Below are 13,423 nucleotides of genomic sequence, written 5' to 3' on the forward strand. Positions count from 1 at the left end.
ACGTGGTCTACATGTTTGCACTGGAGACGACCCTGGACTTGCACCTGGTAAGATATAGGGCCCGTTTGGCAAAAGATTACACCAGGAACCCACTGGGCACCACCAGCAAAATTCCAAACGAAAACTGGGTCACCGGGCGCAAACTGCCGAATCGGCCGATGCCGAGAAAATCCCTGTCCCTGGAGCGTGCGCTCTCGTTAAAACCACCGTATTACCCTCCAATATCCCCGTAACTATGACATACCGACCGCTCTGCTCCGCTGCCACTCTCCCCATCAGAAACCAAACACTTTTATTAATTAGTATCGTCACCGCCCCCCCCCCCCCCCCAACCCCACACATTCCACAAGACCAATAGAATCTGGGGTCTCTTTCCTTCTCCCCCCCCCAACCCCTTCAAGTCAGCCATTTTCATAGAATTTAATAGAATTTACGGTGCAGAAGGAGGCCATTCGGCCCATCGAGTCTGCACCAGCTCTTAGAAAGAGCACCCTACCCAAGGTCAACACTTCCACCCTATCCCCAATTTGTGAGGGCCACGAAGAATCCAGCACGAGTTTTACGGATACAAAGTAATAACATTTATTTACAATAACATATATATATAACAGCAGCAGCAACTTCCCTTGCTGCACACTCCTTCCTGCTGGTTCCAAACTGGCCAGCTTTATTTATACTTGGAGTTTACTAATGGTTTATCCTGGTTACAAGGAACATGGATCCTTGAAAAGGGCCTGCGAAATCTGCATGTAAGCGTGCCCAAGGCCGCCCTGGCTATTCCCAGTGATGTAGGGGCGCGGCCGGCGGAAGCTACTGATGCTCCTGGCAAATGGAGCAGTTTTGGGCCACCTTCTCAATGTCGGTGTCGAGGCCTGGCCACCAGACATAACTCCGGGCCAACATTTTTATTTTGGTCACGCCTGGATGCCCATTGTGCAAGTCTGTTAGTATCAGCTCCTGGCCTTTTTCCGGGACAATCACACGCGTCCCCCACAAGAGGATGCCGTCTTCCACGCTGAATTCTGACAGCTTGGAGGAAAATGCCCGCAACTCGCCTGGGAGCTGTCTATGCTGCCCACCATACAGGACTATGTGCCGAACCTTTGACAGGACTGGCTCCGTCCGGGTCCACTCACGGATCTGTGATGCCGTGACAGGCAAGGTGTCCATAAAATTTAGGGTTGCAACCACCTCACCGGTCGTGGGGGTCGACATGGGGCCGGTCGATAAAGGCAATCGGCTCAGTGCGTCGGCATTTGCTATCTGCGTTCCTGGTTTGTGCTCCAGAGAATACTCGTATGCAGCAAGCAACAAAGCCCAGCGCTGGATCCGTGCAGAAGCAATGGGCGGTATTGGCTTATCCTCTCTGAAAAGTCCCAGCAGGGGCTTATGATCAGTCACGATAGTGAAATGGCGGCCGTACATGTACTGGTGGAAGCGTTTCACCGCAAAAACCACTGCCAGGCCCTCCTTCTCGATCTGCGCGTACTTTTTCTCCGCTGCAGTCAATGTGCGGGAGGCGAAAGCTATCGGTCGCTCGGCCCCGTTCTCCATCTTGTGGGACAGGACGGCCCCAACACCATACGGGGATGCATCACATGTGATGAGCAAAGGCTTTCCAGGATCATAGTGGGTTAGTAACCCAGACAACGACAATTGTTGCTTTACCCGCCGGAAAGCGGTTTCTTGCGGCTGACCCCAAACCCAGGTGTGATTTTTCTTTAGCAGCAGGTGCAAAGGGGCCAGCGTAGTTGCCAGATTGGGGAGGAACTTCCCGTAATAGTTTACGAGACCGAGAAAAGAACGAAGATGCGAAGTGTCAGTCGGGGCGGGGGCATGTTGAATTGCACGCACCTTCTCTGCGACGGGGTGCAGACCCTCGCGGTCCACCCGATAACCTAGGTAGACTACTTCCTTTGCCTGAAATACGCACTTTGTGCGACGTAAACGGACTCCAGCCTCCGAAAGGCGTCTAAGGACAGCCTCCAGATTTTCCAAATGTTCCTGCTCCGATGTCCCTGTAATCAAAACGTCATCTAAGTAGATAGCAACACGTGGTAAACCTCTCAAAATGCCCTCCATAACACATTGAAAAATTGCGCAGGCAGAGGATACTCCAAAGGGCAACCGTGTATATTCATACAGGCCCCGGTGTGTATTAATCGTTACATATGGTCGGGAGGCAGGGTCCAGCTCCAACTGCAGGTAGGCGTGGCTCATATCTAATTTTGTGAACGAGAGTCTGCCTGCAAGCTTCCCGTGGAGACATTGGATATCGGTCGAGTCGGGAAGCCGTATTCACTGTAAGTTTATAGTCGCCACACAAGCGAACTGTGGCATCTGGCTTCATTACAGGTACAATTGGTGCTGCCCAGTCAGCAAAACGGATGGGCCTGATAATACCCAAACTCTCCAAACGAGTGAGCTCCCCTTCTACCTTCTCAAGCAAGGCGTAAGGCACCGGGCGCGCCCGGAAATAGCGCGGCGTGGCTCCTGGTTCGACTTGGATACGGGCTACGGCCCCTTTTATTTTCCCCAAACCAGGCTGGAATACATCTGGGTATCGTCTTAGCACCTCAGTCAACCCTTCAGAAACTGTTTGGAGGATGTGCTGCCATTGCAACCGCAAATGGCGCAACCAGTCCCGACCTAACAGGCTGGGCCCATGGCCGCGCACCACGATAAGTGGGAAACGCCCCTCCTGGCGTCCATAAACAACAGGGGTCATTGTAGTTCCTGCAATGTCCAGTGGTTCCCCCGTGTAGGTGGCCAACCTGGCCTGTGAGTCGGTTAATGTAAGAGTCTGTATACCCTGCTTGATGCGGTCGAATGTCCTCTGGGTGATCACGGAGACCGCTGCGCCAGTATCCAACTCCATCTCAAGCAGGTGGCCATTGACCCGTACTGTCACCTTAATGGGGGCCACACGGGGAGCTGCCACACAATGCAACTGCAGGCAGTCGTCCTCCGTCTCCACGTCCTCAGGAGTAGTCGCCGCAGGTTCATTCACATGGAAGGTACGGCCCCTGGGCTGGTCCCAGTTACGGCCCCTGGGCTGGTCCCAGTTTCGGTCGGAAAGACAGCGCCTCTGGCGCCCCCAGGACCGCCGTCCGCGACGGGGTCGGCGCCTACAAGTCTGACACGGACATGGCTCCTCATCCATTGGTTCTGGGGAAGGCTCCCTTCGGGGAGGAATGTCCGATGGCCACTGGCGTCGGTCCGGACATTGCCTCGCCGAAGGTACCGCAGGAGTGCGGGGGGACGTTTTCGGACGGAAGGGGTTGCGCCCCAAGGCTTGCACTTCCATTCCCTGTAGCTCCTGTACTCCTCGCTCTGCGCTCTCTCGGGACAATACTATTTGAATGGCCTGTTGAAAAGTCAATGTTGGCTCAGCTAACAACTTTCTCTGGGTGGCCGCATTGTTAATACCGCAAACCAAACGGTCGCGTAACATTTCTGACAAGGTCTCACCATAGTCACAGTACTCCGCAATCCTGCGTAGCCTGGATAGAAAATCGGCAAGGGATTCTCCAGGGGTCCTCTCAGCGGTATTAAACCGGTAATGCTGGACTATCGTGGACGGGGTTGGGTTAAAATGTTGCCCCACTATATTCACAAGTTCATCAAACGTTTTGGTGTCCGGCGCAGCTGGGTACGTAAGGCTCCTAATCACCCCAAACGTATGCGGGCCGCAGGCGGTGAGCAATATGACCACCTGGCGCTCGTTTTCGGTGATATTGTTTGCCCGGAAATAGTAACGCATCCGTTGTGTGTACTGGTTCCAGCTTTCCAGCGCAGCATCAAAAACATCCAAACATCCGTACAGAGGCATGGTGTAATAGAAAACAACTTCCAACCTGTATCCAACAAAAATCCAGGGAGGTGGCTTCAGCTGAGGCAGGAGCAGCGCTCTGAAAGCTAGTGACATCGAAACAAACCTGTTGGACTTTAACCTGGTGTAAGACTTCGTACTGTGCTCACCCCAGTCCAACGCCGGCTTCAGCAGTGTAGACAGCGATTCACTTTAACCCTCGTCGCCAGTTTTGTGAGGGCCACGAAGAATCCAGCACGAGTTTTAAGGATACAAAGTAATAACAATTATTTACAATAACATATATATATATTATATATATATATAACAGCAGCAGCAACTTCCCTTGCTGCACACTCCTTCCTGCTGGTTCCAAAACTGGCCAGCTTTATTTATACTAGGAGTTTACTAATGGTTTCTCCGCCCCCCTCATTGGGGAAGCTCATACTCCCACAGGATTGTGGGATTGTCATTAGTCCCCAGCCAATGGTAAGTAGGCAGGTTATAACACCCCATAACCCAGTAACCCCACCCAACACTAAGGGCAATTCTGGACACTAAGGGCAATTTTATCATGGCCAATCCACCTAACCTGCACATCTTTGGACTGTGGGAGGAAACCGGAGCACCCGGAGGAAACCCACGCAGACACGGGGAGGATGTGCAGACTCCGCACAGACAGTGACCCAAGCCGGAATCGAACCTGGGACCCTGGAGCTGTGAAGCAATTGTGCTATCCACAATGCTACCGTGCTGCCCCAAGCATTTTCTACCGTGAGGGATTATTCCGCACTCTTTTACCCCCCCCACCTCATCCCAGAAATTCCCCAGCAACTTCCTCTCACATCAACACCTCCCTCCTCCATCCCTAATCGCCCCCCCCCAACCTTTCACACATTCCAGGCTCATCGAAACCTACCTAAACGGGTCCGGCAAGCCGTAGCCCCCCCCCCACCTCGCTCCCGTTCACTAGCCAACGTCAGCCCGATCGCGAGGTAGCTCCCCGCCAGAGCCCGCATCACATAAATAAACCAGAACCCAAACCACCCCTCCCTCGAGCCAACACTCCCCCCACCCCCTCCTTCAACCCTGAAACTGCCCAACACCAATAGTCCCACCCAACCACAAAGCCCTCCAAAAAGAGGGGGGGGGGGGGGGGAAACAAACATAACTCCCCAATTAACAGCAACTCTGTACGAGAAAGAAAAAGGGAGAATGGGAACAAGGGAAAAGTAAGAAAAACACCCATCTTTACAACAACAACCCCATACAACCCTGTCCCAGCCACCGGCAAAGTCCCTTTCAAACCCCCTCAGCTCAGTCCAAGTCCTTGAGCTTTAATAAATGGCCCTTAGCATTATCAGCCTCACCGGGTACACCACACCAAAACACGCAACACTCTGAAGCACTGACTTTGCCCCGTTAAAGGCCGCGCCTCCTTGCCAATTCTGAAATTGACAAATGAAATGAAAATTTCTGTGATGACATCTTGGTAATTTTGAATACTGCTGCCTTCCTACCTAACCCCCTGATTCACCTTGGCCCACTTCAGGCCCCCCTCCTTTATCTGATATCTGTGACATGCTATCATCACTCTCAGTGGCTCATTCGCCCATGGCTTCACCCGGAGCGTGTGTCCCGATCCAGCTCAATGGGGCTGATCCTCCTCTCTACAACATCATAAACATTGACTCTAAATATTCAGTCGACCTTGGACCCTCCACCCCCGCGGGAAACCCTACAATCCTCAGGTTCTGCTGTGTCAACCTCTTCTCCAGGTCTTCGACCTTAGCTCTCAGGCCCTTATTTTTGTCCTCCACTCTCCACAGCTCAGCTTCCAGCGAGGCCAACTGGTCACTGTGTGGCGACAGTGTCTCCTCATCCACTTCAGCACCTCGCCATGCTCCCGCTCTGTCTCCGAGGTCTTTCCCTGCGCATCCTTTATCAGGACCAATGCGTCTTACACCGACTTTGTAACGTCCCCAGCATCTCCTTCCCTTGCCATCCCAAATGTTTGCCGAATTGCCTTTCAAATTCGACAACCATTGCCTCCATCAGCTTATCCACCTTAATAGGTGCGGCCCGCCCAACGAACGTTTCTCCGCCATTTGCAATCCCCCAGGACGCCGCACTTTGCTCAGCTCCTCAGAAGGGCTACCGCTCACACCTTCCGCTCACACCTTCCGCTCACACCTTCCGCTCATACCTTCCGCTCACACCTTCCGCTCACACCTTCCGCTCACACCTTCCACTCACACCTTTCTCCCCAATATTCTTCCTTGGGTCTTTTGACATGGTCTAACAAATCGCTCTCAAATGGGAGGAGTTTGTCCACCAATTACCCCTGGGAACCGGGTGAAAAGGGCCAAAAACCAAAGACTAGCGGGAGCTACCTTAGTGTGACCTCCTATAAGTCGCCACCAGAAGTGACTATCTTATGTTGATGACCTGTAGTTATGGTTTTTCACAAGAGGACGCATTCAAAGAACAAAGAACAAAGAAATGTACAGCACAGGAACAGGCCCTTCGGCCCTCCAAGCCCGTGCCGACCATGCTGCCCGACTAAACTACAATCTTCTACACTTCCTGGGTCCGTATCCCTCTATTCCCATCCTATTCATGTATTTGTCAAGATGCCCCTTAAATGTCACTATTGTCCCTGCTTCCACTACATCCTCCGGTAGCGAGTTCCAGGCACCCACTACCCTCTGCGTAAAAAACTTGCCTCGTACATCTACTCTAAACCTTGCCCCTCTCACCTTAAACCTATGCCCCCTAGTAATTGACCCCTCTACCCCGGGGAAAAGCCTCTGACTATCCACTCTGTCTATGCCCCTCATAATTTTGTATACCTCTATCAGGTCGCCCCTCATCCTCCGTTGTTCCAGTGAGAAAACCGAGTTTATTCAACCGCTCCTCATAGCTAATGCCCTCCATACCAGGCAACATCCTGGCAAATCTCTTCTGCACCCTCTCTAAAGCCTCCACATCCTTCTGGTAGTGTGGCGACCAGAATTGAACCAGAGTGGTTCTCTTTGTAACCATTCATCAAGAGCTCCAGGGCAATCCTCGGCCTTTTAGAGAAAGGTGACCCAGCCGATTGATTATTTCCTGATATGTAAACCGTGCATTTCCATATCGTCCTTGTAAACATTCTCTACACCCTCTCCATGCCTCTGTATCCTTTTGATATAATATAGTGACCAAAACTACACTCGGTACGAAGTGTGATCTAACAAGGTTGATGTAGATTTAACATAACTTCCCTATTTTTCAATTCTACCCCTCTAGAAATACAACTGAGTGCTTGGTCCATTACCCCGATGGCCTGGCTAACCTGTGGTGCGATTTTTAGTTATTTTTCAAGATCAGATCATGTTGCTTAGTTAATTTCTCCTACCACACAGTGCACATGTCTGTTATTAATCAGCTGCTCCGGCTGTGCTCTGGTACACTTTATGCAAAGTTCAGAGTACAGAAGCCAAATCCTGGGTTTCAGAAGCGGGTGGGAGTGCCAGGCGGCTGTTTCTGCGCCCTCTCCTTCCACTGCTGCTGATTGAGAAAATTGATACCCTCTGAAGTGACACCCTCGCCCCCCCTAAATTACACGGCCAACCTCCTGGCCAGGACCCCAGTGTAGTAATCGTTCTGTGTGCAAGTTGCTGTGAGGAAGGTGGGTGATGAGGGTGCAGTGTGTAAGCTGTTCAGTTGGCATTAACATTAAAAATTCAGATTTCTATTGTTGTTTGCACCATGTTTCAGATACTATTGCAGCAACCAACGAAGGTTTGTTAGAATATAAAACTGAGGATGGCGCAGTGGTTAGCACTTATGCCTCACAGCGTCGAGGACCCGGGTCTGGCCCCGGGTCACTGTCCGTGTGGAGTTTGCACATTCTCCCCTTGTCTGCGCGGGTCTCACACCCACAACCCAAAGATGTGCAGGTTAGGTGAGTTGGCCACACTAAATTGCCCCTTAATTGGAAAAAAAAAGTATTGGTTACTCTAAATTTAAAAAAAACAAGTACAGCAAGTAATTAGGAAAGCTAATAGATTGTTATCATTTACTGTGGGGGGAATGGACTACAAAAGTGGGGAGGTTATGCTTCAGTTGTACAGGACATTGGTGAGACCACATTTGGAGTATTGCGGCCAGTATTGGCCTCCTTGTAGGGCAACACGGTGGCGCAGTGGTTAGCCCTGCTGCCGCACGGCGCCGAGGTCCCAGGTTCGATCCCGGCTCTGGGTCACTGTCTGTGTGGAGTTTGCACATTCTCCCCGGGTCTGCGTGGGTTTCGCCCCCACAACACAAAGATGTGCAGGGTAGGTGGATTGGCCACGCTAAATTGCCCCTTAATAGGAAAACATGAATTGGGTACTCGAAATTTATTTAAAGAAAAGAGAAAAGAATATAAAACTGTGCCAAAGTATATTTTCCCCTGCCTTGTCCTTCGAGTGCTGTCTGTTTCTGCTCAGTGATGTGCAGTGCACTCTCACTGTTTCCATTCCAGAACGCTGGCAGCCATGAAGATTCATTCAACACCATCCTCACCTCTCCTGAAAACCGAATTTTGATTAAACGTATGTTGATTAAATGTGCGGACATCTCCAATCCATGTCGACCCCTCGAGCTTTGTATCGAGTGGGCTGCCCGGATTTCAGAAGAATACTTTGCTCAGGTGAGAAGCTGAATTTTTTATCTTTCTCGCCTTATCCTCCAAGGTTGATTGTATTAAAATGTAGCAAACTAAGAATAGCACGGGCAATTTTTGTGAAGTACACATTTTACAAAGGTACCAGCTGGTTTTTTAATGTCTGTTCTTGTTAACTGGCTTCCCCTCCCCTTCACTGGCAGGATCTCACCCACCCCCACCCCTTTCTCTTTCTAATTCCCTGGTTCTCTTCAAACCCACCCCTCAAAGACCTGTCATCCAATGCCTATTGTTTGGCAAGAGTTTTCGATATCCTGAAATACCTTTTTTTCAAAATGTTTTTATTCAAGGTTTGTCAATAATTTTTACAAAACACTCCAAAAAGGAAAATAATACAAAGAAAACAGGGCAATCTGCTAACAAAACACAACTTAACACCCCTCTCAAAGCAAAGTGGGGCATGCGATCCTTACAAAAAGAAAAAGAGATCAGCCCCCCCCCCCCCACCCCCCCCCCCCCCCCCCCCCCCGGCTGCTGCTGCTGACCTCCACCTAACGTTCCGCGAGAAAGTCAAGGAACGGTTGCCACCGCCCGGAGAACCCCTGCAAGGACCCTCGCAAGGCAAACTTTATCTTCTCCAACCTAAGAAACCCCGCCATGTCGTTGACCCAAGCCTCTACGCTTGGGGGCTTCGCGTCCCTCCACATTAACAAGAGCCTTCTCCGGGCTACCAAGGAAGCAAAGGCCAGAACTCTTTCGACTCCTGCACTCCCGGATCGTCCGATACCCCAAATATCGCTATCCCCCAGCTCGGTTTTACCCGCGTGTCCAAGACCTTGAACATAGCCTTTGCGAAGCCTTTCCAAAATTCCGTAAGCGCCGGGCAGGTCCAGAACATATGGGCGTGGTTTGCAGGGCTCCCCGAACACCTCACACATAAAGGTAGCCAAGAATCAGGTGAAAGTAGCCAAACGCTTGAGAGGGAGAGATAGACCGGGAGGGGGGGTGGGGGGGAACAGCTAAACCTAAGAGGAAAGAAAGGCGAACCACAGGAGGGGGGGGGGGGAAGAGACAGGGAACAAGAGAGGAGAACCAGGGAGGTGGGGGGGAGGCAGGGAAATGACAGCCGGATGGAGGGCACGGGATACAATAACGAACTTGGCATCTCCAGGAACAGAGAACAAGGAGAATACAGGCGAAAGACGGGAGGAACGGCAGAAGCGGAGGTGAGCGCGAGACGGCAGCGAGATCTGTCTGGGAGAAGCAAGCGACAACACCAACACCAAACCCATTCGAGTATTGCCCTCTGTAATTGTTTCTCCGGCACCCAAACGTATATCTACCTCCCAGTCTCCCCCCCGCTCCCTTCCCCCCACCCAAACAGTCGCCTACTTATGTGCTGTAAATAATTTTGCCAGGTGTACAGAGTTGCTGCTGTTGAGCTGGGGCACAATACCCTACCAGTTATTCTATTTTATTTTTTATTGTATTTTTTTTATTATTTATTATTTTATTTTCTTTGGTATGTTTGGGTGTGCCCCTCTCTTCTATATATGAGTATATATATATATGTATATGTTTCTTATCCTGTGTACATAACGGTAAATATACTTTGTTCAAAAACCCAATAAAAACATTTATAAAAATAATGGATTAAAGGCGATATGCAGATATAAGCTGAAAGATTTTTCGTTATTTAGTCTTGATGCATTCCTCTCAGGTCTTTTAGAAACAAAGTAATTCTGAAACATTATGAGTATCACCATGAGCAAAACTACCTGAATCACAGGATCCATCCCACCACCCATTCACTTTGAATAGTCCCACACAGAAATCCACATATGCGTTTGTTAACACGTTTCCAAAGCCTTTGTCCATTAGTAACTAGTCAGTGTGTCTTTGAAAGAGCCTTTTGGTGCTTTTTACTTTGGTAAGGAGTCCTATTGGAGAAATGTATCTAATTGGATACTTCCTGTCCCCTATTGCCCAACCTGACCAATTTCTGTCACCAATTTCTGTCAATTTGTTATGAGGAGCAGATGAGAACCGAGAGGCCATTAACCCGTGTCCCTGGCAGAGGTATTGTGCACCAGGGTTGTCCCATAAACCTCCCTGGCTGAGCTCTTCAAACCTCTCCTTGTTTTTTCAATAAATACCTGCAAGTGCCACAATTCTCTTGCTCTCAAAGGCTGATGGAGCCACGTATCCGTAGCCCGTGCCAGCCATTATGTTCCAGGGTGTTGGATAGTCGATCCAGACCTTGGCATGTCTCATTTCTACGTTGTCCCTCCCTGCAGGGTAGTTCAGCTCCACTGAGATCTGAAACATTGTGTACAGAAAGCTGGAGACAGAGTAACCACGTTCTACTAACATGGACTATGTTCCTGAACATGGTGGCCGCCATGTCTACGTATTGCAATTTTTGACATGCAAGATGTTATTGGAATTAGTTGAACTTTTTCACCTTTGTCTTGTTCACAGACTGAGGAGGAGAAGCAACAAGGGTTACCTGTGGTAATGCCTGTGTTTGATCGAAACACCTGCAGCATCCCCAAGTCTCAAATCTCCTTTATTGATTACTTTATAACAGATATGTTTGATGCTTGGGATGGTAAGTCTCTTGATTTTTCCCTAACAGATTTGTACTCTCACCAAAACTGTCAATATGTTCTTTCGTTCAAAAGATAATGTGGCACTGTCATGAAAACGATGTTGCGTCACCGACATGTCTTTAATCATTTTTATTCTTTGTCTTCACATTTTGCCATTTTATTCCATTCCCCCTATCTTGCAGTCTGTTGTTCCTCTAGTGTTGATTGTTGCACTCTGCAAAGGCCATAGATGAAACAGCTCTACTGTACCACGTGCTGCGACTATCCAGTGCTGTTGAATGGAGCTGAGTGTAGTCCTCTTTACCTGGAGCCCATTGTGCACAGGATTCTGTACTGAGGCACTCTCTCAAACCCGTCTGTAGCCTGATGTTTCTGCTGATGTACATTTTCAAGACAATAATTGCTGTTACCCTGCGCGCACTGCTGTTTTTCTCCGTCTATTGTGACACCGAATTAGTCAACACAGAACCAAACTATTTGGTGCAGCCAGTCTATGTTGGCGGCTGTGCCCCATGTGCGCGTCCTGCCACACTATTTACATCATCTACCCAATCAATCAGTTAGTGCAGCAAACTCTCACCAATAACAGAGATAAATCTGTTTGATTGATGTTTGATTTTATTTATAGGCAGAAACCAGCATTCCGCCCAATGGGTACATGTCAGTCTTTATGTTGAACACAAGTTGGCTCTTACCTTACCTTAATCCAAACTCAGTCACTCTATCCCTCTATTCTATCCCTCTATGGGCTGGTTTAGCTCAGTGGGCTAGACAGCTGGTTTGTGATGCAGAACAATGCCAGCGGCGCGGGTTCAATTCCCGTACTGGCCTCCCTGAACAGGCGCCGCAATGTAGCGACTAGGGGCTTTTCACAGTAAACTCTTACTTGTGATAATAAAAGATTATTATTCTTTTCTCCTTCATGTATCCCCTCAAACATATCTGTTATTCTCCTATTGTAGTGAGTTCCACATTCTAACCGTAACCGTTCCCTGAATAAAGAGATTCCTGCTGAACCTTTGGACTTTTTAGTGACTCTCATCCCTAGCCTGGAGTTTTGGGCTGTCTGCAAATGGGAAAATCTTCTCTGCCCTACCTGCCCCTTGGCTTTGAAGACCCCTAACGGATTACCCTCATCCTTCCCTCTCTCTCTCTCTCTCTCGACAGAAAATAACCCCAGTCTCTTTAATCTTTCTCATAATCAATTATTTGATTTGAGTCTTCATTTGTTTTTGATTATAGTGTTCGCTGACCTGCCTAACTTGATCCAGTACTTGACAACTAACTTCAAATATTGGAAGTGTCTGGATGACCAGAAGCTGCGCTCTCTCCGCCCTGCTGCGCAGTGACCAGGCCATGAACCGCCCCCGGACATATCCAGACTCACCGCCATTTGGACAAGTTCTGCACTGCTTCCCATTGGATTTCTTCAAATTGGGGCAAAGCCAAATGTGACATCCCAGGGGAAATGCAGAAGTCGGGAAGCTTTGGTTGTCTGTTTTTGAATGTTTTGACACTGGGTTGATGCTGTGTAATCCCGCTCCAGTGTAACGTTCCCTCGCTGGACTGACAAGAAAAAAACAGTTTGTGTTTGACCCTCCGAATCAGCTGCTGAAGGCCATTGTTCCTCGTTTTTAAACACTCAGTCTGGCTGCTTCCTTTCAGTGTTGGGAATGTCCTGGGTGTCTGTACGTTTATCATGGAGCAGTTTGAGTAGAGATTGTCTTACCACCTGCACAGAGAGACCCAGAAAACAAACCTGCCACCGAGAGATGCAAAGACATGAAGGAGACGCGTTTAGTGAAAGGTTTATGTTTCAGATCTATTTGAAGAAGCACTTCCTCCTCCCTGAGCACTATTGATCCGGGTTTATAAGTTTGAAGAAAAAAATATATATATGTGAATCTAGGAGCAAATGTTTTAAACAAAAAGCTTTTCAAACATTATCATTAACTATTATGATTTAGGTGATCTGTTTATTTATTTTGTTCGATGTTTAATATTTTCTATGAATTTATACACTAAAGCCAAAGCCAACTTTCCAATAATAACATAAAATGACTTGATTCAGATGTGTTGATGTGCAGACCTTTTTATTTCCATAATACAAATACAGAACCTTCAAGAAATGAATCTTTCCATTGCCCTGTATGGATGGCTGTGTCTATTAATGGGGGTTTACATTAATGACGGCTGTGGTACCCGCAAGGTCGCCTGAACTCTGGTTACACTACGTTGCCCTCTAAGCTTTGATAGGATGACTTGTAATTTACCAAACTAAAAGGACGGCACGGTGGCACAGTGGTTAGCACTGCAGCCTCACGGTACCGAGGACCCAGGGCAGCACGG

The 13,423-nt window shown here is 48.9% G+C and overlaps 1 protein-coding gene across 1 annotated transcript in view; it reads left to right on the top strand.

Moving 5' to 3' along the window:
- The window catches only part of pde8a (phosphodiesterase 8A), a 163,607-nt gene extending 150,461 nt beyond the window's left edge, over positions 1–13,146 (top strand). Inside the window, exons 20-22 of the mRNA XM_072470290.1 lie at positions 8,322–8,489; positions 10,944–11,073; positions 12,317–13,146. Of these exons, the coding sequence (XP_072326391.1) occupies positions 8,322–8,489; positions 10,944–11,073; positions 12,317–12,423 (405 nt within the window). The 3' untranslated portion in view covers positions 12,424–13,146. The remainder of the gene's footprint in view (positions 1–8,321; positions 8,490–10,943; positions 11,074–12,316) is intronic.
- Positions 13,147–13,423: the final 277 nt, after the last annotated feature.

This window comes from Scyliorhinus torazame, chromosome 12, assembly GCF_047496885.1.
Source record: "Scyliorhinus torazame isolate Kashiwa2021f chromosome 12, sScyTor2.1, whole genome shotgun sequence".
NCBI lineage: Eukaryota > Metazoa > Chordata > Chondrichthyes > Carcharhiniformes > Scyliorhinidae > Scyliorhinus > Scyliorhinus torazame.